This window comes from Mirounga leonina, unplaced genomic scaffold (assembly GCF_011800145.1).
Source record: "Mirounga leonina isolate KUSES-001 unplaced genomic scaffold, KU_Mleo_1.0 Mir_101595, whole genome shotgun sequence".
NCBI classification, from domain to species: domain Eukaryota; kingdom Metazoa; phylum Chordata; class Mammalia; order Carnivora; family Phocidae; genus Mirounga; species Mirounga leonina.
Window position 1 is genome coordinate 5,365,923 of NW_023270158.1, and position 22,595 is coordinate 5,388,517.

Sequence of the window (22,595 nt, forward strand, 5' to 3'; positions counted from 1 at the left end):
GAGAGACGATGGACTCTGAAAAACAAACTGAGGGTTCTAGAGGGGAGGGGGGTGGGAGGATGGGTTAGCCTGGTGGTGGGTATTGAGGAGGGCACATTCTGCATGGAGCACTGGGTGTTATGCACAAACAATGAATCATGGAAGACTACATCTAAAACTAATGATGTATGGGGATTAACATAAGAATAAAAAAAAAAAGACAGAAAGAAGGAAAGGATAAAGGGATGGAGGGCCAGCAGGACAGGTGGACAGGCAAGCGGAAGGCTAGGCAGAAGCCAGAGTGTCCAGGGCAACAGTGCCTTACCGCATCCCCCAGCCATCGAAAAGCCAACCTGGCGTGCAGGGTATGAGCAAACACGCCCACGTCCCTGAGGGCAGCTCTATGTGCCCCAGAGGCGGAACACGGAGGGCCCGCAGCCCTCTTCCCACCAGCCTTTTAGCCTTCCGGGGCTTTGAGAGAGGCCCGGTGTCACAGATCCTAGGTGTTTATTCACTAGCCAAAAAAAAAAAAAAAAAAAAAAAAGATGCATTTATTCGGAGTTTATTCTCTTTCCTTCATTCAAAGCTAATTCTATTATCATTTATTATTTATGAACAATCCACAGAAAAGACTCATATTGTCTCCGACTAAAGATGCTCCTGAAAACATAGGTGACTCAGAGGCTCAAAGTATCAAAAAGGAAAAACCAGACAGCAAACAAAATGATGGTTCCAAAGGTGAGGTCTCTTCCCACTCTCCTCTTTTGCCACCGCATTTGTGTGATCCTGCTTAATGCCGAAGAAACTGTCTTTGGATACCAGGGAAACAGCTGTCGAAACCAAGTAGCTGGGGGACTCAAGCTCCCCAGCAATGAACGGTTTCCTTAGTGAGAATTCCAGCCACTGGGAAAACCAAACATATCTGCCCCTCGAACACACGAAGAGGAATGAACTGCATAATTCAAAAACCGGCCCAGTGGAATGTTGCTTCGAATAAAACTAATTCACCACAGTTTTTAACTTGAAAAGTTCTTCATGCCTCAAATGTTGAAACTAACATTAAATATGAATAAATCACAGAAAGAGGATAAGACAAATCAAATCCTCAGCCCTTCATGAATTTTTAAAAACATTTGTGACAGAAAGCTTCTACATTTTACACAGTGACATTTTTATTTAGTACCACAGGGCCTTCTAAATTGGATAAAAAATGAAATCCAAAATATCATGCTGCCCCTCAACTGCTGCTAAGTACTCAAACTAATAATATTTTGTGGTTCCAAGGAAGCATCAAGGAGGAAAAAAGGGTGTTGTTATTCGGCCATAAGGTCAAATTTGACGAAAAAGAGTCCTAAGAATTATCTTGAAAAATCACGGAGTGCCGGTAAAAGTAGACACTATCAAAAGTGTCATTCACATTCCTGTTCACATTTCCAGCGGTGTCCCCCTCTATCTCTATTCTTCCCTTATGGACCGACTGGAACAAAGCACCACTGTCATTAACTCATTAGGAAGAAGAAAAGCAAAACCATTAACACTTGAGTGATTACTGACAGTGGAGAGAGGAAGTCAGGAAAATACAGAAGGAAACACTGCTCAATCCTGACTTGGGTTCCTTTCTGGGTCAAAAGGAGGCTTCCCGTGGTTTGGGCTTTAAACCAAATGCCTTCCTTTAGGGAAACCTTCACCGGTTGTGTGTTCTTACAACTCCCCCTTATTTAGTCACAAAAGGAAGCACTGCCCACGGTCTCTGATGCCCTGGCTTACAGGACAGTGCAAGCTAAGAGACATCAAGAAAAGCCACCAGTTAAGTCCACTTACTTCTATACAGAAAGACACGTGAACGCAGAGCTTACTCTGTCCTTTTTTCTCACTATTTCAGAAAATACAGCATACAGGCCTCTGTGTGGATCCCAGCAACAGGGGTGATGGTGAGGCTGATAATGTGCTCATCTGCCAGGGGTGCTAGACTTAAACTCCTTTCTTCTTCTGGGGCCATGATTGAAGGTCAAGAGTAAGGCGAGTTCCTCCCCTCTCAGCCTGGTCCCGCAGGCGTCCCAGAGATGGGAATCGTTCAGCTGTTTCACTCATCTCCAGGACCTAGGCCTAGAGAAGGATGGCTCCCAGACGGCACTGGTATCACTGGGAACTTGCTAGTAAAGCAAATTCCCGGGCCCCACCCTAGACTTTCTCAATCAGAAAGTCTGGGGATGGTGCCTGGCAGTCTGTCTGAACACACCCTCCAGGGGATGCTGATGCACGCTCATGATTGAGAAGCACTGACCTACGTGTGGGAGGGATTCCATTAGCACTTGGCCAAGTATATTTCTTGGATTAACAACACAGGTGCCTATTCTCATACCTAGACAAATCATAAACCATCTTTTTCACTCTTCTTCCTCTTCTCGCTCTCCTTCCAGTAGGCTTTGATGCCTTCTACCTTCTCTGCCCTCAGCTGGCATAACAATTTGTCATTCCTACTAAATCAGTCAGCTCACAAAGGAACGAGAGTTTGGTGAAGCTGACCCAGGGACAGTATCACTGAGGGGGGGAATAATGGGGATCCCAGGTGGCTATGAGATCCTTCACCAAAGGAGTCCTGAGAGGATGGATGGGTGAAGGCACAGATGGACGAATGGACAGAAAGATGGCTTTGTATCAACAATGGAAGGCCATCCCTAGCCTCAGACTACCCTGACGGCCAAGTGGGCAGAGCTGCATAACTGTACTAACCTTCAGGGAGGGCCAAATCCTGAGGCTCCTTCAGAGTGTTTTCCTCTATGGGCATGTTAGGTGGGACATCTCTTCATTGTAGGAAACTGTCTCACACACTAAACGACATTTGGCAACCTTTATTCCTGCCCACCAATAGCCTGCAGTGCCCTTCCATCAGTGCATCCACCCCAAATGTCCCACACCTTTCTAAACACCCCATTTGAGAACCCCGTCCCCTGCCCTTCCTCTAAATACAAGAACAAAGAAAAGGGGCAATGAAATACTGCTTTCTCACCAGGCTTTCGGCTTCCCCTACACCTCTGAAAACATCTTTGGCCACTGGGCTAAAAGTGAACAGAACCCCAACTTTCAAAGGGCAATGCCTAGCTCCAGTACACACAGAGGTCATACATAATTGGAAGCCAAGCCTAAGTGGACAGAAAAATCAGGGAATCCCATCCGAACATCTCTCATCCACCCTGCAGGCAGTGAAGAAGGATGTTAGGCTTCCAGCAGCTGTGGAAGAAGATTCAGGATCTCTACTCATTGCTTCCTCAGCAGGGTTCCGAGATCTTGCCCTCTTGAGAAGATGGCTTATCCAGGACAAGGACTGGCCATGCACTTGGGGGCTGAGTTGACTCTGCTCAGGTCACAGCTCTTTCACTCCTAAGAGATGGGCAACAGGCCCATTTTACCATCTGCCTTGTGAAGCTTCACTCGCCAGCTCTACTCCACAGCTCAGCCCAGCATTTCCTCTTCTCTGTGCTGTGGCCTAAAGACTTCTTAATACCCACATCTATGCTACTCTGCTCTGCTTGTCCCCCAACTCTGAAGCTGCTGCTGGGTCTGGGAGTAGGTGTATATATGGATGGCTATATAGAGGTGAAAGCTCTACAAATAGACAATTATTGATTGCTACTGATATCTATCTACCATTGCTATTGATCTACTTCAACATACAGTCATCACTAGGCTGCCGTCAAGTTTTGTCTCTCCTACCACACCCTAATCTCCATTTTAAAAATGACTTTTAAAAATAAATAATTCAAAAAATTCATTCCTTTGAATATTTAAGACCAGAAGTGTCTCTCCTATTGGCTTTCTTGACAAAAGTACTAAATAAAGTTTCTGGAGGTTTTGCATACAGTAGGAGCATCATATATACTCCTAGCTCTACAAGACCTGGTTATACAGCATCAGGAAAGATAACCCCCATATGATTTCAGTTACTGGAGCAAGTAATTTTTTTTTCCCTTTTCTGTGCCAAAATGAAGAAACTAATGCTTGTAGGAAAGACAATCCCTGGATTTGAGCCCAGTGGAATCCAGTTCCCTAATGACTAATATATCTGTTTCTCTTTGTGACTGCTGGAGCATGAGACCAGGGTCCTGCTCAAATCAAGTCACTCCTGTGACTTCATTCTAATTCAGATGCAAACTCCTTGAGTGTGTAAATTTTCTAATTACAGGACAATGTTAAGGAGAGTTTAAGTCCCATCTCTGAAAGTCTCCTCTCCAAGAACACCACACATAACTCTTAATCACAAAGGCAACCAGGTTCAGTGGATGGGGGGTGGGAAGAGAGAAAGAGAGAGCTCCCTATATTCCAGCGGCCAGTGAAGCCTTTCTGTTGGTAGACCAGGCTTTCAGATACCCATTCTAGAAGAGGGTGATCTTCGGAGAAGCTATAAGTAGACATTACTCAAGTGCTCACAGAAAGCCAAACACAAGAGATGACTTTTCCAACAGCTGGTAAAATATAAGATAAAGGATGGCTCTTTCTAGGCATTCCCTTTACTGCACTCCTGTCTAACAGTATTCCTTCCCTTCCTGCTCAATACAGATTTATTAAGTGCCTGTTTGATGTGAGGCAGGGAAGCAGACAAAAAGGCAGGATGATGCCGCACATCATCGCAAACATTGAAATAGCAATTCATTGGGTTTTCCGGAGTGCTGTGTTGAGAAGCATCCAGCCATTGGGCATGGTCATCCCAAATGTTAGTCATGTACAGGATATGGAGAGATATAGGCGACAGGAGAAAAGACAAAACAGTATGTATATATAACCATATCCACACCCTTTTAGCTTTCATTTGCCATCAGAACTCAGAAGGATACACAAACTATTAAAACACACTGTAAACTTTTAATATTTCTTTTTACACACTCCTTTCACGAACACCTATAATTGATGGTATTATGAAAAGTCTTCTTGGTGCACAGCAGGGAGCGGTAGAAGCAGAGCCCAAGCCCAGGGGTCAGCTTGTGTCCGAGCCAGAAGAGAAAAGCACAAAGGAGCATCCTTACAATGGGCGCCTGTGAGCTTCTAATGGAAGCTTTTTCTACTCGCTGGGAAATTTACATTAGCAACTGTCAATTTACCCGCCTTTGGCTGGCTCAGCTTAAACTATCTGATATCAACAGGACATATGGCAGAGTAAAATACAACTCAAAATTCTAAAGATAAAATGCATGGTCCAGTAAAAGAAAAAATATATTTGTAGTTCCATTCTAGAGACAGAGGTCACCTTTAAAACACCTCACATACCACTATGTCAATTCTGATATCTCCGAAGAGGCATGCTTCAGTCCATTTAAACATTGTTATAAGAAAAAGAATTTTTAAAGTAATCTTCTGATTATAAAATTGGCCTTAAGACTTACACTTTGTTCATATAATGTTTATTTCCCCAGTTGTCTTGAGTTAGCAATAATTCAAGTTACGTTAAACCTCTTTGCCCAATCATGGTTGAAGACCTTGTCAGATTCATAGCTGCTTTAGAAGCATTTGTTAACTGTATTACACTTAGAAGTTTAACTGCTTTTCTCCTTCTTTCTCTTCAGAAATAGTGGCCTCCTTGAGCGCAGGACCTAGATGTTACTTATTCTCTTATCTCCACCAAGGATATGAGGGTCAGTAAGTGTTGAATTGAGCTGGGAGTTTGGGTCCGCCATGGACTCACCCTCTGCCCTAAATTAGCATCCTCCCACAACACAACTGGTGAATGAGGGGAGATGTTCTTCTTGACAAACCAGACCAGGAGGCCCTCTTGGAACCCCATGGTTTGTCACTGCCATGTATCAGATCTTTCCAGCATAGTTTCAGGTGACAGCATAGTTCCCAGGATATCTTCCTAGACCTCTGTCGCCCCTGCCTTACTCCCATGTACCCAGGCGCACGACCCCGAGCTCCTATTAATTATTGGTCACCATAAAGAAGGATCCAATCTCAGCCATGTTTCTGGTAGACAGCTCTCTGTCTATGATTTCCAAATATTCACCCTAGCCTGTTCCCTCACATTCCCTCAAGTTCCTACCTATTATGATCAAAAGACCCTCATATGGAGGGTTCATTATCATCCAGGTATTTGTAAATACACATCATTCTCTCATTCTGAAATAATTTTCCAAAGCATGTTCCCAAGATGTTCCACCAATCAACAAACTGCCAATTCACCTAATCCCACAACCCCGTAAATATGGGAAACACAGAACACTCGGTCTAATCCTTGCATAATAGCATATTAAAGTCTCTAAGAAGTCCTGTAGTTACTGTTTAACTTTATCCTTAACCTTATCTAAGTGTTTTCCGAACTTAACCGGTACTCCTTGTGCTACCCATTTTTTTTTTTTAAGATTTTATTTATTTATTTGACAGAGAGAGACACAGCGAGAGAGGGAACACAAGCAGGGGGACTGGGAGAGGGAGAAGCAGGCTTCCCGCGGAGCAGGGAGCCCGATGCGGGGCTTGATCCCAGGACCCTGGGATCATGACCTGAGCCGAAGGCAGACGCTTAACGACTGAGCCACCCAGGCGCCCCTCCTTGTGCTACCTATTAACACATCACAAGAATGAGTAGTGTATGGGATAGCTGGATAAACATCACTAACTCTACTTCCTAAATTCTCTGGGCTCATCCTCTTTGTTTCCTGGACTCACGACTTGGGACCCACCCTTGATTCCCCTCTTACTGTATCTTCTCATATCAAATGCACCACCAAGGCCCTGTTTTCAGATTTACTCCTTCCCCTTGGACCCCTGCCTAGAGCCTTGTTACTAGCACAGGGACTGTTTCACTAGTTTTCTAGACAAGGATCCTGTTCCCCAATTCAGGCTACTTCCTCTGATCTCCCATGAGACACAAATTTTAGTCAACCTCTACCATCACCCCTTATTATATCGACTTCAAAACACTCAGGAAAAAAACCCCACTCAGAATACATACTGCTACTTAATGGCTGTTTATATAAATTCCCAAAGCCCTAAAGAAATTTACTTCCAATTGCTGCAACTTGCCATATCTCCCAATGGCTGGTATCTTTCCCTTGTGCTCTTAAGACTAATAGCAAACTTTCTCTGAATATAAAACACCAAAGCCCATCTTAGATGCTTCCATTAGGCCTTCTGGGGTTTACTCTTTCAATCTGTCCAATAAAAACTTTAGTATCTATCATTCTACTGAACATGTATATATGAAATCTGTTTTATATTAGTATATTTCTCTCTCTCCCTCTCTGAGACTCATGTGTGCATTTGTATCAGTAGAAAGATGTATCTGTGAATTTCAGCCAATTCTATTATTTACATGCACTTTATCTTCTGCCAGGATTTGATCTTTTGGGTCATTTATTTGCATTCTGAATAGCTCTAGAGACCATGCCCTAAAAAAACTGGAAAGAATCCTAGAACACATTCAGAGGTAGGGTAGGATTTTCTCTTTGTCAAAACAAAATAAGGTTTAGCAGGGGCTTCTCCTCATGCTGGGGAAACACAATGTTGAAGAACAAATCAAAACCTACTTAAGTGCTCAATGAGGTGGAGAATGTACGTTCAGACAACATTAAAATCATAGAAGGCAGCTCTCCAAACATCTGACAGTATATGAAAATACTGTTTATATTTTACCCCCACTGTTCCCAAGAGAGAAGCCTGCATACTATTTTGTTGTAGGATCATCTTATTCATAGAGGATGAACAAGCCAAAGTAAATTTCCATTTCGTGTACCACTTAGACAAAATACAATTCACCATTATACTCTAAAAGACTATTTTCTGCTGTTATGACAGATAAAAGGAAAATGTAAACCTTCCTTCTACTAGAGGATTAGTTTTATCTTTTGATTAACAATGCTCCCTTTTGAAGAATGAAGGGGGGGAAATTGGAGGGGGAGATGAACCATGAGAGACGATGGACTCTGAAAAACAAACTGAGGGTTCTAGAGGGGAGGGAGGTGGGAGGATGGGTTAGCCTGGTGATGGGTATTAAAGAGGGCACGTTCTGCATGGAGCACTGGGTGTTATACGCAAACAATGAATCATGGAACACTACATCAAAAACTAATGATGTAATGTATGGTGATTAACATAATAATAAAAAAGAAAAAAACAATGCTCCCTTTTTAGACGCATCTGGAGAATTTAAAAAGAGTATGGGTAAGGGAGAGAGAAGGATGGTAAGGCAGGAGTGAATACCATGGGGCTGGTTTGAGTTTTGTTCATCCAGCGCTTTAACAGGAAACTTGCTGTACTTTTGGGGACCAAGTCCCAATTTTCCTATAGAATAGCTGTATGAATCCAATTAACATACAAAGCTGCTTTCCGGATTTAAAATATTTTGATTTATTCAATCACAACCTAGTCTAGGCCATTTCCCTTACCTGGGATGGCACCTCCTCCCTCAGTGTCTTTGAATCTATCTCACTTTTAAGGTTCAAGTGAAGTCCAAATGGCTACACGAATCAGGTTCCAATAATGTTCCTAATGACATGCAGCCCACAATGGATCATGACGTTTTTAATGACGTACTTGAGGGCAAAACCACACTTACTAGTTTTCCTTTATACCTCAGAAGTGAAGGCTAGCCTGCCCCCCTCTCTCTCTCCCTTGCCCCTCTCCCTACCCCTCCTTCCCTTCCATTCATTCATTCAGCATTCTTTTCTGGAACTGCCATGAGCCATGATCTATGCTGGAGGCTGGGTTAACAAAGATGAGATGGACGGAGTCCTGGATCTTTACTAAGTTCAAAATTTAGCAGCAGAGACAGACTCTAACAGAGCATCATAGTACAAAGGGATAAACACTACAATAAAGGTGTCTAGAAGAGAAAATGGGAGCCATTAATAGTTCCACATTGGGAAATAAGTCTCACCGCAATGATGAAGCTTGAGGCAAATTCTGAAAAGTGAGCAGAAACTTGCCAGGCAGAGAATGATGGAAAGGGTATTCTAGCTGAAGAGAAGCAGGAGCGAAGGTGAGAATGTGTGTGGGGAAGGGGGTTGCGATCGTGGGTGAAGGAAGGGAGAGCTACTTGGGTAGGAGGCCAGCAAGGTAAGCTGGGGCCAATGTTAAGTTTGTGCATTATCTTAAAGGCAACTGGTAGTAAGCAGAGGTGGGGCATGATCAAATTTGCAACTTTAAGGGCGCCTGGGTGGCTCAGTTGGTTAAGCGACTGCCTTCGGCTCAGGTCATGATCCTGGAGTCCCTGGATCGAGTCCCTGGATCGAGTCCCGCATCGGGCTCCCTGCTCGGCAGGGAGTCTGCTTCTCCCTCTGACCCTCCCCCCTCTCATGTGTTCTCTCTCTCTCTCTCTCTCATTCTGTCTCAAATAAATAAATAAAATCTTTAAAAAAAAATTTGCAACTTTAAGACCAATGATCTGGCGGCATCAGGAGGAATGAAGAAGAAAATAAAGACATGCAAAAGTCAGGAGCTAAATAAGAGGCTGACATAATGATCCAGCTGAGGCAGTGACACTAAGAATGTAAAAGAGAGGTTTGAGAAGTATTTAGACCCCTCCATACTTCACAGGAGCCACAGGGAGAAATCGGTGATTGCTGAACTGGTTTGAATATACATGGACAAAACCCAAACTCTGTTACATTCTTGAGTCTACATATATGCATTCTACATAGGTCCTGAGTGCCAGTGATGTGCTGAGAACAACATGAAGTTCAGATCCTGATTAGAGAGGCAAAACGGCCCGACGCAGGTGCTCAGGGAAGCATTTTGGAGAATCTATCCTAATGGGAAGAGTCATAGTGAATGTGTTCTCAGTGCTCTGAGGCTGGCGTGGTGACGTTTTGTAGAAAATATAGTAGGCCTGTGATAGTTGTGAACAGTTAGCTTACTGTTAAAACACCAATCAATCTACCATTTGAAAACTAAAATATTTTTTAAAAAACAGAGACACATTAGCTCTTTACACATATGAAAAAGTATCTTTCTAATCTGACAAATTTAAACAGTTTGGTCAAATATGTCCCCCAAAATGTCTTAAGCTAGAAACAAAAATGGGGACTTTCTTTCCCCAAAAGAAATTTCCAGAAAAGGGGCGCCTAGGGGGCTCAGTTGGTTAGGCATCCGACTTTTGGTTTTGGCTTGGGTCATGATCTCATGGCACTGGGATCGAGCCCTATCTCAGGCTCTGTGTTCAGCATGGAGTCTGCTTATCCTTCTCCCTCTGCTCCTCCCCCTGCTCTCTCTCTCCCTCTAGAATAAAGAAATAAAATCTGAAAAAGAAATAAATTTCCAGAGATCCTTTTATGTCCTTCAGAAAAAGGAAAGGAAATGATATAGTTTCGATCAGAGAGGAGGTAATATTTGCAGCAATGTTTTATTGTTTTCTTTTCAAGTAAAACTGCTATTTATTTACAAGGCTAGGGCACATACTGGAATATTATTCAGCCTTAAAGAAGAAGGAAATCCTGACACAAGGTATGACATGGATGAACCTTGAAAACATTACAGTAAGGGAAATAAGCCAGTCACAGAAGGACACATACTATATGATTCCACTCATATGAGGCACCTAGAGTAGTCAGATTCATAGAGACAGAAAGTGGAAGGGTGGTCCCCAGGGGCTGCAGGCCGGGGGAATGGGGAGTTAGTGCTTAAGGGGTATAGACTTTCGGTTTGGCAAGATGAAAGGATTTCTGGAGATGGATAGTGGGGATGGCTGCACAACAATGTAAATGTACTTGATGTCACAGAAGTATGCATTTTAAAATGATTAAAATGGTAAATTTTATGTTATGTATATTTTACCACACGTCGTTAAAAGGCTTAGAATATATTCCTCTTTCCCTACAAGCCTCTCCCTACGTATGAGCGTTAACTAGAATGGCAAGAAACTGCTCATGAGCCTCTGATATCCAGCTACTTAATATTCAACCACAAAATAATCAGGGGTGCAGAGAGCATCAAATGAGGCGAGTTGGAGAACAAACCCATCTTTGTCCAGAAACTCATTTCAGTCCTACAGGAAACACGTGCCACGTCTATGAAAGACAACCGACCACTTCCAGAAAGGCAGTCTCTCGATCTGGCTACTACTACCTAGCCCTCATTCTTCACTTTCATTGCCTGCTCCACAGATTCCCAGAGAACAACATTTACTCCTTTTTTTTTTTTTTTAAATCATCTGGTCTCCCCGATTTTACAGAGGAAGGGAAGAGAACAGTGCATCAAAACTTAAAGACTCGATACCATCTTTATGCTTTATTTCATTGGAAAGAATGAGTTCATGACACTTATTCAGAACAGGAACTTCCTAAATATACACAGAGGTCAGGTACACATTGGTTACATCTTCTAGGCAGAGAGTGAAATACTCAGAAAGAGGACCCCGAGGTGCCTCAAGAATGGAGATCCTCAAAGAGAGATCAAATTAACCTCGGGGCACTCTAGTTATTAATTACTAAGCCATATTTGACAATAAGGGGTGAACACAAATTCTGCGCCTTCCATGAAAATATCCTACATGTCAACCATTGGAACTCTCTCACCCCTTCCATGTTCCTACTGCAGATGCTTTGAATCTCCTGAACAGCACTCACTACCCTCTCTGCTTTGGATTTTCGGCTACTTATGTATATGTCTATTTAACGGACTAGGAGGTAAGGGGGGTGGGCAAGAACGGTGTCTTGGGAATCTCTGTATTCTTTGGTGCATCTTGTGCACTGGAGGCACTAAATAATCATAATTTACTTCAGTCAACAATAAACTCATTCATCAAAAATAGATCTATGGAGAAAGTACTGTGTGCAATGCATTTCCTAGGTGCTAGGGATAGAACAACGGAATGAATAAAGCTTCCCTGCCTCTCACGATGGCATCTAGCAAGAAGAGGGACTTCGTATTAAGTAGGATTCCTCTCTAAGAGCACAGACTTAGCACTATGGGGTCTCAGGCAAGTTACTTAACCTCTCTATACCCCTGTCTCCTTGTCTGAAATGGAAGTGATACTATGTACCTTATAGATTTTCTAGGAGGATTAAATGGGAAAATGTATATAAAGTGCTTAGCCATTATCGCTGTTATTGAATTTTACTGAATAAAAAAATCAATCATCATGATGCCTCTTTATGAATCTAGTTACAAAGAATGACTGTTTCGATTACAGCAGCTTTTTTAAAACAGCAGGTTAACTGGTCCATTCCTTTGCTTGGGGAATGGAGAGTATGAAGCGACTTTTACAAGACGGTCACATGGCAGAGACAAGCTTGGAGCAAAGCGATAATTCTGAAAAATGAGCAAGGAAGAAAAGCAACAGCAATCACCATATAGTCATTGCCTGGGAGGAAAAGCAGACAGAACAAAGAAAATTGGAGAAACAGCTAAGGCCAGAGCCGACAACCCACAGAGATTTCAGGTCAATAAAGCTTTGGTTAAGGTGGCACCCTACAGTGAGTGGACAGAAGACCGTTCCAGAAGCCCCTCAAATACAGGCCCACGCCAACTGCTTCTGGCTGCATCCAAACTGTTATCTACTGTTAACGATGGGAAAACAACAAGGCGTGTGTCTGGGAAAAATGGCCTGTTGTCAGAGAACAGAAAGCCTTTTATTGAGAATTTTGATACTCAGGAGCAAACACACCACCAAAGAAAATCACTCCGAGCCATCTTTTACAAAGCTTGGCATCCATTCAATAATGGATGAAGAAATCCTAAATCCTTAGGCCAAACAGATACTCCTCCCAAGGCAGTTAAGAAACATGGGCCAAATGAGACCATAAACTCATGTGGTACAGATTTCTAAAGCCACTAGCAGAAATTACTGACAGACACTCAGATGTAAAACGCTGGATTCCCACAGTCTACTACCTGGAAGCAGCCAGGGCCCCTGCCGGAGGCTGCTCTTAAAGGCTTCTTTCAGTATCAGCCAGGATGGGACGACCGGAACTCTGTTCAGACCCTGCAGGTAGTACATCAAATTCAACAGACCTTTGCGGAATGCCTACCGCTACACAGCCCACAACCCCAGACGTTATTTTTCTTTTTATGTTTTCAAGAAGATGCTGTGTTCTCAGCTATAAAGTGGGAGATTTAAACATCATGTTGACAGGAGTCAATGCAACCATCAAATTCCAGTTCTCCCAGATCCCCGAGGTTATCTAAAGCCTTACAACTAAACATTCCACAGCCTTTAAAAGAGATGTTTCACTAAGTCTGTAATGACATGGGAAATTTTATATAATGCTAAGTGGAAAAGATGCACAAGGATGTGTGTGTGAAAAAAATTATGTGTGTGGTATGATCTCAACCAGTTAAAAAAAAAAGCCTTTCAGCAAAAGGGCTGAAAGTAAACACACACACAAAAAAGTCAACAGGGTTCGCCCCAGGGTGATTAAATTACAGTGCTTTTTACTTTCTTTTATATTTTTCTACTTTCCAGTGTTTCTACAAACAAGTTATTACTTTTATAATGAGAAAAAAAGTTTTAAGAAAATAACATATACTAACGTTAACTAGAAAGGATGGCCTACCTCTCCACATTACTGATTTCTTTCCATAAGGCCTGATTTGATATGCAACACCTCCTAACTAGAAATCACATGCAGCTTTTATTAGTGGGTCATTATATTTCCCTTTCCAAGTCATTAGTAAGGATGTTAAGATCATCAGACGTAAAATGAGTCAGGATGGTAATGCACAAGACACCACCCATATAGAGCATTGCCTTCCATTTATTACCACCCTTTACTTACAGTTATTTATCAGCTCTTTTTTTTTTTTAAAGATTTTATTTATTTATTTGAGAGAGAGAATGAGATAGAGAGCATGAGAGGGGGGACGGTCAGAGAGAGAGGCAGACTCCCTGCTGAGCAGGGAGCCCGACGTGGGACTTGATCCCGGGACTCCAGGATCATGACCTGAGCCAAAGGCAGTCGCTTAACCAACTGAGCCACCCAGGCGCCCTATTTATCAGCTCTTAACCTCACTAAGTAGATGATATAAAATCATTTCCAATTAATGTCATTCCAAATAAAGTATCAAGGTATTGTATCGCATTTTTTTTTCGTATCGCATTTTCAAAGGTAAAAAAATATATTTCCTGCTCTTCCAATTAAACCCATGAATTCCTATTCACATGTGTGACAGGAACTGAAAGAAACCAAGTTGACTTCACTTTGTAACTTTTTCATGTATGATCAAAGACAACACTTCTAGATTCCTCATTTCCCAGCTTTTGAAGAAGTACTGATTGAAAGGGTGGGATCCATTTGTGTGGGGTCCGTGGCTTTATTGTTCTGTTTTCTAGTGGTTCTCCAGTTCTTCACAAGGAAAAACTATTTTTATTTATTTAATTTTAATTTTTTTTTTTTGAAAAATGCGTTTTAAACACAAACCTAAGTAATGATTACAGTTTCTCAAACAGGAGAAAAAAACAAATGTGATGAAAACCAGGCCCCCCAAATTTTGAGGTTTCACTTTTTCCCCCTGCTTTTAAAACTACTTACTTAAGTGTATCATAATCTTAAAATCACATAGATTTCAGTTATTTTCCTTTCTCAGCTATTTGACAACCATCTCCACTTAATGTGAACATACTTTGATTTTGCTGCTTTTCAAAAATCACGCCTGCCTTTTTTTTTTTTTTTTTTTTTTTTTTAGGGGGAACTGAGTTTAGTGTGGATGGATTGAATCAATGCACTTTTAAGAGGAATCTTTTGATGGAATGATTTCTGGTCTGCTGGAGAAAAAGTTCAATTCAGCCTTGTGCGGGGGCTATCATGCATATTCATTCACTCAAAGTTACAAGTCTTTTCAGTAGCAAATCTCAGGTACAAAAGGAGTTCTCTTAAAGACTGGAAATTCTCTCTAGGGTGCACGATGAGTTTTAGGCAAATTAGATCCTCACCAAATGAACGAATGGTATCTTTCATTACTCATTTTGCATGTTCTCATTTTCCCGTACTAAAATATTTCCCCGTTTTCCTCTCCTTTCTCTGTAACATACACAAAGACACCAAACCACAAGAAATAGAGGGGAAGAAAACCCTCATTTGGAAAACAAAACAAAACATGAAATCACCTATTTTAATCATGGGCTTTCTTAAATGGCACTTTTTATAGTTCTACATTATTTTTTAAAAGGTATGTTTTGTTTGTTTTGCGGGGGCGGGGGGGGAGAGAGAATGTGCACAGTAAAATATCCCAATTGATGCATTTTCTGGTCTTGAGAAATTCCTTGTCCTTTTCTATTACAATGGAGAACGTTCTTTTCAGTGCTTTCCACTTCTGAGTTTCTGAGAGCAGCAGTTCCTCTTGGTGCCTTCCACAAAGACCCGCTACAGGCTCCGTGCAGGGAAAACAACACAGATTCACAGAAGATGATGACAAAAAGCAAGCATTGAACTTCTGGAGTTTTTAACCTATGTCCTAACTCCTGAGTTATTAAACTTAATTTATTTCAGAGAGATGGGTTTCAGATGGTTATCTATCCAATTCTACGGGGACTTTTAGGAAAAGATTTCCACCGCCTCCTTGCCACACAACAAGGAAGACTTTATCAGGCCTCAGTATTGGCCACTTCCCCCTTATTCCTAACCTGATCACCATGCCTCAGGTTATAGAGGGCTCCCCCTTTTTCAGCCATCGGGGGCCCAGAGAACAAGCAACCCTCAAACCCCACGTAATTCTTCATTTCCTCCCAAACTCCGTATAGCCTTCTCTCTTTGCAAAGATGACCATTGTTTGTCCACAGCACCTGATTTCTGGTTTCTTGACCATTTCCATTCACTGCCTTCAGTCACGGCCTCTCTAGATACCCTGGTCTCTTTCTAGTCACTGAATTTCATAACAAGACAATCAACCCACATTAGACTTTTCATTTCATATAGACTTTCTAGACTGAAGTCAGGGATGGGCTACATGCAAGCATACTGCTCTATGGCCCCATAAAACCATTTCTTAGTACAGCGATCCCTCCCCTGACCTGGCTGTATCTCTTTCGGCCTCACTAATTTTTTCAAGACCTCTTTTCATGTCTTATTTGGATGCTTTTCTGCTCTCCTGCCCAGTGGCCTATGACTAAAGGCTCTAGTTGGAAAAACCTGGAGTTGTTTGAACTCTTGGTTCATACAAATGCATACAAAATAACACCAAAATGTCAGAGATCCTATCCCTTACTGGAATGCACAGTAAGGTCACCCATCCATTACATCCTGCTCACCTCTATACTGCGAAGGGACAGTGTGACATGCATCGCTTGGGCAGATTACTTACATGCGTGGGCACAGAGCTACCAGCTTTGTACTGTTTCAGCCTCTTGCAAATCAAAAAACAACAATATCTGTATTCCTATCACCAGAAAAAATAGGACTGTAAATTATGAGCAAGCAGACTTTCTCTGTTTCTAATAATGCCTGAATGTGGAGGGGGTACTGGGGTTTGAAGCAAAAGCACTCTATCTGAAATGAGACACATAGGACACATAATGTGGGCAGCTCTCTCGGTGCAGCAACCAGACAGGGCTAGCACCGTACCAGGGGGGCAAGTCGGGACTACTCCAGGATCAAATATCTCAAGACTTTACGTCATTACTTCTCTTATCCACTTTCTTAATAGTCTAGAAAAGGTACTCAAGAACTCTCAGAAAAACTGCTTCTGGTAGAGAGAGAAAATGAAAAGCCCAACTAAGAAATCAAAATAAAAAGAACAGTCTGAACAGATGCTACCAAAACAAATGGAGCAAAACATATTAAAATCGCTGGTGGGTGAAAACGCTTAGCAAGTGAAAGAAGAAAAAAGAAAATGAGGCAGTAAATTCATCTTTACCACTTCTAACTTCCTCATCTTAAATGAGCACAAAAGAAATACAGCTTCTAAATGACAGAGACCCCAAATATCTGCCTTTAGTTGTCCAAACATTGCCTCCTCTATTCCTAAAAGTTCAAGTGCAAGTTTAATGGAGGTGAGACTCCTGAGTCAGGGGCCATCCATGAAATGGCTTAATGATGGCCTTTTGATGAAGAAGCAGCTTTTAAGGCAATTCCTGCATACTCTTAATTTGTCAATTGTTCATTTTATAGCCCAGGTTGAGAGAGAGAGAGAAAGCTCTATCAGAGGTGTAAGTAGGGGCTGCTGTGCTTCTGCTTCCATTTGCTTCAAGAGCATTTATGGGGACACATCTATTTGGGATCTGGCCTCCACCAGTAAAAGCCTGCGTTGAGAATAAGGCTGTCATCTCATCCTTTTTAAACGGCCTCTGATGCCACAGAAAAGTACAAAACAGGTTGCTGACCGAACAATCTCCATGATCTAAATTGTTTACATGTAAGAAAAGACACGCCATCGTGCAAAGTAAGATGGGCAGCTTGTTTGAAAGTTGCTGGTTTGGGGACGCCTGGGTGGTTCAGTCAGTCGAGCGCCCGACTCTTGGTTTCGGCTCAGGTCGTGATTACAGAGCTGTGGGATGAACCCTGCATCGGGCTCCGCACTTGGCATGGAGTCTGCCTGAGATTCTTTGCCCCCCTCTCCCTCCCCCTCTGCTCCTCCCCTGACTCACGGGCACGCATGTGCGTGCGCTCTTTCTCTCAAATAAATAATAAATAAATAAAATCTTAAAAAAAATAAAGTTGCCAGTTTTTATAGAGCACTCAACTTAATCCATCCCACTGAAATTCAGTTGTTTAGACTATCATTCTACAGGTAGTGAGAATATCAGTGAGAAAAAGACCAGTTAGGTACATATGCATGATCCTTTTAATGGCCACATAGAAATTTTTAAAACCTTGACTTCAAGGAATGAAAAGCATCTGCAAACTTCAAGATTATAAATATTATGAAATAGTTATTAATATAAGTAAAGAAGAAAAGAGAGCCACAATGAAATACTTGTAGATACTTCAGTCCACCCCACTGAAAAATATCAACTGAATCAAATGAATGATTCAGTGAATGTACAAAAGGAAGGACTTTCATTCCTATCCCCAAAGAATTCCAGAGCAGAAGGTGAGGAGAGAAAAAATCAGTCATAAAACCAGCTTTCCCTACTATGTAGGATAAATGAGATACTATCATTTAGAATTAACGATAGCACAAAAAAGAAATTCATCTTTTCTCAGAAGAACTATTTTGAATCCACTCTCCATACACCTTTGGCGGGGGGGTGAAGAGAAGCAGCAGTCCTGGTCACCATTAAACCCTGAAAGCAAGCAGCCACCTGGGCTCCCTGCTCCTCTTTTCTTCAGGGACTGAGGAACAGGGGGCCTAGTCCTTCCCTCAAGCCATCTGCGATCTCTTGGGATTGTGTAACTGATCTGCTAGTTCATCGGGCTTCTCAGACAGAAGACCTTTTCCTCAACTTACTCTTCTAAGATGAGAAGAATGGTATCCTTTCCCCGTAGTGATAAGCAACATGAACACACATTAAACACCAATTCTAACAGCAGTGAGCTACCACTTCACAGCCATTAGGAAGGCTGTCATAAAGCAAACAGAGAATGACAAGTGCTGGCGAGGATGTGGAGAAACTGGAACCCCTGTGCACTATTGGCAGGAATGCAAAATGGCGCAGCTGCTATGGAAAACAGTATGGCAGTGTCACAAAAATTAAAAATGGAATTACATATGATCCAGTAATTCTACCTCTGGGAATATACCCAAAAGAATTGAGAGCAAGGACTCACACAGGTATCAGTAGGCCAGTGCTCATTTTAGCATTATTCACAGTAGCCAAAAGGTAGAAACAACCTAAATGTCCATCAGTGGAAGAATGGATAAACATATTGGGACGTAGCCATACAGTGGAATACTATTCAGCCTTAAAAAGGAAGGAAATTCCAACACCTGCTACAACATAGATGAACCTTGAAGACATTACGCTAGGTGAAATAAGCCAGACACAAAAGGATAAATATTTTATGACTCCATTTATAAGAGGTACCCAAGAGAGTTAAATTCATAGAGATAGAAAGGCAAGTGGTGATTGCTAGGAGGAGGGGAGAATGAGAAGTTAATGTTTTAAGGGGTACAGAGTTTTATTGTGGGAAGATAAAAAAGTTCTGGGTTCTGGAGATGGATGGTGATGACGGTTGCACATTAACATGAACATATTTAATGCCACTGAATTGTACACTTAATAATAGATAAATGGTATTATGTATAATTTACTGCAATAAAAATATTCTACATTTCTTTTTTTAAAAAGATTTTATTTATTTATTTGATGGACAGAGAGAGAGAGAGAGCACTAGTGGGGGAGCGGCAGGCAGAGGGAGAGGGAGAAGCAGGCTCCCCACTGAGCAGAGAGCCCAGACGTGGGGCTCAATCCCAGGACCCTGGGATCATGACCTGAGCCAAAGGCAGACGCTTAACTGACCGAGCCACCCAGACACCCCCAAAACATCCTACATTTCTATAGGAGTACATAGAAAACTTTTATGGGGATTTCCACTGGCAAGTAAAGCTGATTGCGTGAGACTGAGAAAGTCTTACTTTTTTTCTGTTGGAATTTTTTTAACATGTACTTAGGCTATTTTCATTATAAACAAAACCAACCAGAATTAAGTCAGCCTTTAACCTGGAAATTCCTCTCTTAGAAATTCAGCCTGAAAAAATAATCAGGGCAGGTACAATGATGCATATACAAGAATGTTGTTCTTAATATTAAAAATGTGGAAGCAATCTAAATAGTTATTACAGGAGGATTGGTTCAATAAATGGTGGTACGCCTGTATACAAGGGATGACCATGCACTTGTCTGAAAGAAAGGGGGGTCCATAATATGTTAAGTTCTAAAAACAGGTAACATTTAATATGACTTCATGTGTCATATTAAAGAAAGATGCATGGACACTTCTGTTCTGATAAGAGTCTGGAAGGATACATATAAAACGGTTGTTCCTGGATAATAGGATTAAGGGCAATTTATTCATATTCTTTAACTTTGAGTTTTTATTATTATAATAATCATTTTAAAGAACTCCTGTAATCAGAGAAGTAACAGGGCTATTTCCATTTTGAGAGACGAATAAGCAAAGTGGTCAGGTGGTGGGGGGTTCAATAATGCGAATTAGTAGTTTAGAAGTCACAAAACCTTTAAGGGTCCCAGGGGCTACCCTGCCTGTGCCATCTCCAGGCCCTAGCCTGAGGGAGCCAGAGAGGCTCCTGCAGGAGCTCAGTGCCATTGCTGAACCTTTTCCCGTAGGTCACACCTTACAATCAACGTGCTTTCACTCCTTTCTCAAAGAGTCACCAGCTGAATTTTGCAGATAAATATCTAATTGTCATGTCTACTTTTCAGAACTCAGAACAATGATATCTGGTAATAATAATAATAATAATAATAATAATAATAATAATAATCAGCAGCAGCAGCAAATTTAAGATAGCTTTCAACAAGAAAATTCTCTCAATCCATTGCGGAAGAATATATTTTTACGTTAGCCAGCTGCTGTCAACACTCATGTCCTTCTAGACAAGCATTAGATGCCATTAAAAAACTTTTCAAGAAGTTCTCCTACTCCTAAAGTGATGTGTTAAAACAATGTGTTTCCTTTTGTCATGCTATCTTCCTTTTCATGTAATTCTGAAGACATTACGAGTTAAAGTCAATAGAAAAAGACACAAAGAGACATATTTTATAGATATCATCCACTCTCCCCTTTAAAAATTTTTTTAACAAGAGACAGGAATATGGAAGACATATGACGCACTGTAAGCCTTACTTATGCTGTGGTTTATTTAGGGAATTTTATTCTGTGTTTGGAAAATGACAGACTTCTGCTTTTAGGTAGACAAATACGAACAACCCACAGAGAGAAACAAGACCACCTATCACTAGCAAACTGTTGGAATGTCAAATAATTTAGTGTCTTTATTTTGCTGTATATATAAGCAAATGAATATAAATGCTCAGTCCTACGCAATTAGCCAAACATCTTTACCTCTATAAAAAAAAAAGACAACAACAACAGTTCACCAGCACCCAGAAGTCACTACTCACAGCTTCTCCACTCACCAGGAAAATTCCAAATGTCCATGCCTTCCAAGAGTGAAATGCCCCGTAGCTGGTTAACTCTGGGGGGACATATTCTTCTCTCCTAAGTTAACCTGAAGAGCAAGCTGGATTTGTTTACTGTACAAACATCTGTAATTGCTAAACATCTCGGTGGCATGGTGTAACAGTTACTGCTTGTGCAAACTGCCCATCTAAATGACTCTCTGCAGTATGAGCACATGAAAACCCAAGACACAGAGAAATTGAAAACATCTGTAAAAATCAATGGCCGGATTGACCAAAGGGGTGGTGGGGGGGGCTGTTAAAACAGCTACGGAGTTCCAGTGCAATATCTGACTTGAGAAAAGACTCCTCCGCACTATAGGTTCTTCCTTAGCAGATCCACGCTCCCACCCCCTGGCCCCCTGAGGGGGATCCTGGCCTGCAGACACTCTTTGTAACCCACCAGGGCAAACCCATTACAAGTCTCGTTAGAAAACAGCGCAGACAAGATGCAAGATTAAGGGGACTTATTACATCTCTAAAAGCAAAGAAAGAAATACCTCTTCTCCCATCATGCAGTCAGCCTCCTTTCTTCAGTTTGAAAAGGTCCCAGAAGTACCCTGGAACCCTCCCACTTCCTTCCAACAGCCAAAGGCACAGAGCCTGAAGGACCCAGCCTAACCCTGAGTCATACTTGGGACCAAATGAGCAATAGGGAGAACAAAGCTCACATTTGTTTACGGTTCAGGAAGCCAGAGCCGATTCATGGCTTGGGTGGCTTTGCGAGAAGTCCTCCTCCCTTGCCTGCATCGCTGCAGGAATGTAGCTGTCTCCCGGGGACCCACAGGTGTGACCATTCAGACAAGGAACACACTGAAGGAGTGTTTATTTGGCAGGACCCAGCAGCCACTTCTGTTTAAAAACATCAGAGAGAAAATAAAAAGCCCACTATCTCTCAACAGATAATCTGATGGGGAGTGACACAGATCTAGAAGATGGTTTGTATGTGAAATGTCTGTGGCAAAAATACCTGTATTTTAAAGACGTGAAATTAATGGTAATACACAAAAATTACTCATTTAAAAAAAAAAAAGAAAAAAAACTGAAGAAGGAAAAAAACAGTGATGGCTTTATAGAAACATCCACCCTAGGAAAACTCCAGCAAAACTGTTGCTAGCCATGTTGTTGGTAGTATCCTCACAGATTGGGATAAAATGTTTAAATAGCAATCTTGTTATGGCCCCAAATGAGATACCATTTTAATCACCACTTCAATGGATTTAGAGCCCAGTGGTTAAGAGTTTAAAACTCTAGAGCCAGAGTGTCTGAGACCAAAATCCCAGCTGGACCACTTCTCAGTGGTGTGATTTTGAGCAACTCATTTAACCTCCATTCACCTCAGTTTTCTTATCTATAAAATGGGGATAAAAGCACCAATCTATAGGGTTGCCTGGAAGATTAAATAGGTAATATATATCAAGTGCTTAATAAAGTAGCTGGTACAAAGTAAGCACCCTATTAGCCGCTATCACAAATTCAGGACTATATCACAGGGCAGGGTACCAAGTCAACAGTACCCTCACCTTACCACAGTCCTCATGTACTCACACTCTGAGGACCCGTTTCACTTCCTAACTATGGGGAATTTTTGAATTTTTGAATTGTACTAATTTAA

General features: G+C 41.7%; 1 protein-coding gene across 5 annotated transcripts in view; it reads right to left on the reverse strand.

Annotated features, from left to right (window-relative positions):
- Positions 1-22,595, reverse strand: part of SH3KBP1 (SH3 domain containing kinase binding protein 1) — a 335,649-nt gene that overhangs the window by 106,383 nt on the left and 206,671 nt on the right. Inside the window, exon 1 of one of the 5 annotated variants that reach the window (XM_035000515.1) lies at positions 21,481-21,906. The exons of the other annotated variants lie outside the window; for them this stretch is intronic. Coding sequence (XP_034856406.1) covers positions 21,481-21,495 — 15 coding nt within the window. The 5' untranslated portion in view covers positions 21,496-21,906. Of the gene's footprint in view, positions 1-21,480; positions 21,907-22,595 lie in introns of those variants that run through there. 5 annotated transcript variants of the gene reach the window in all.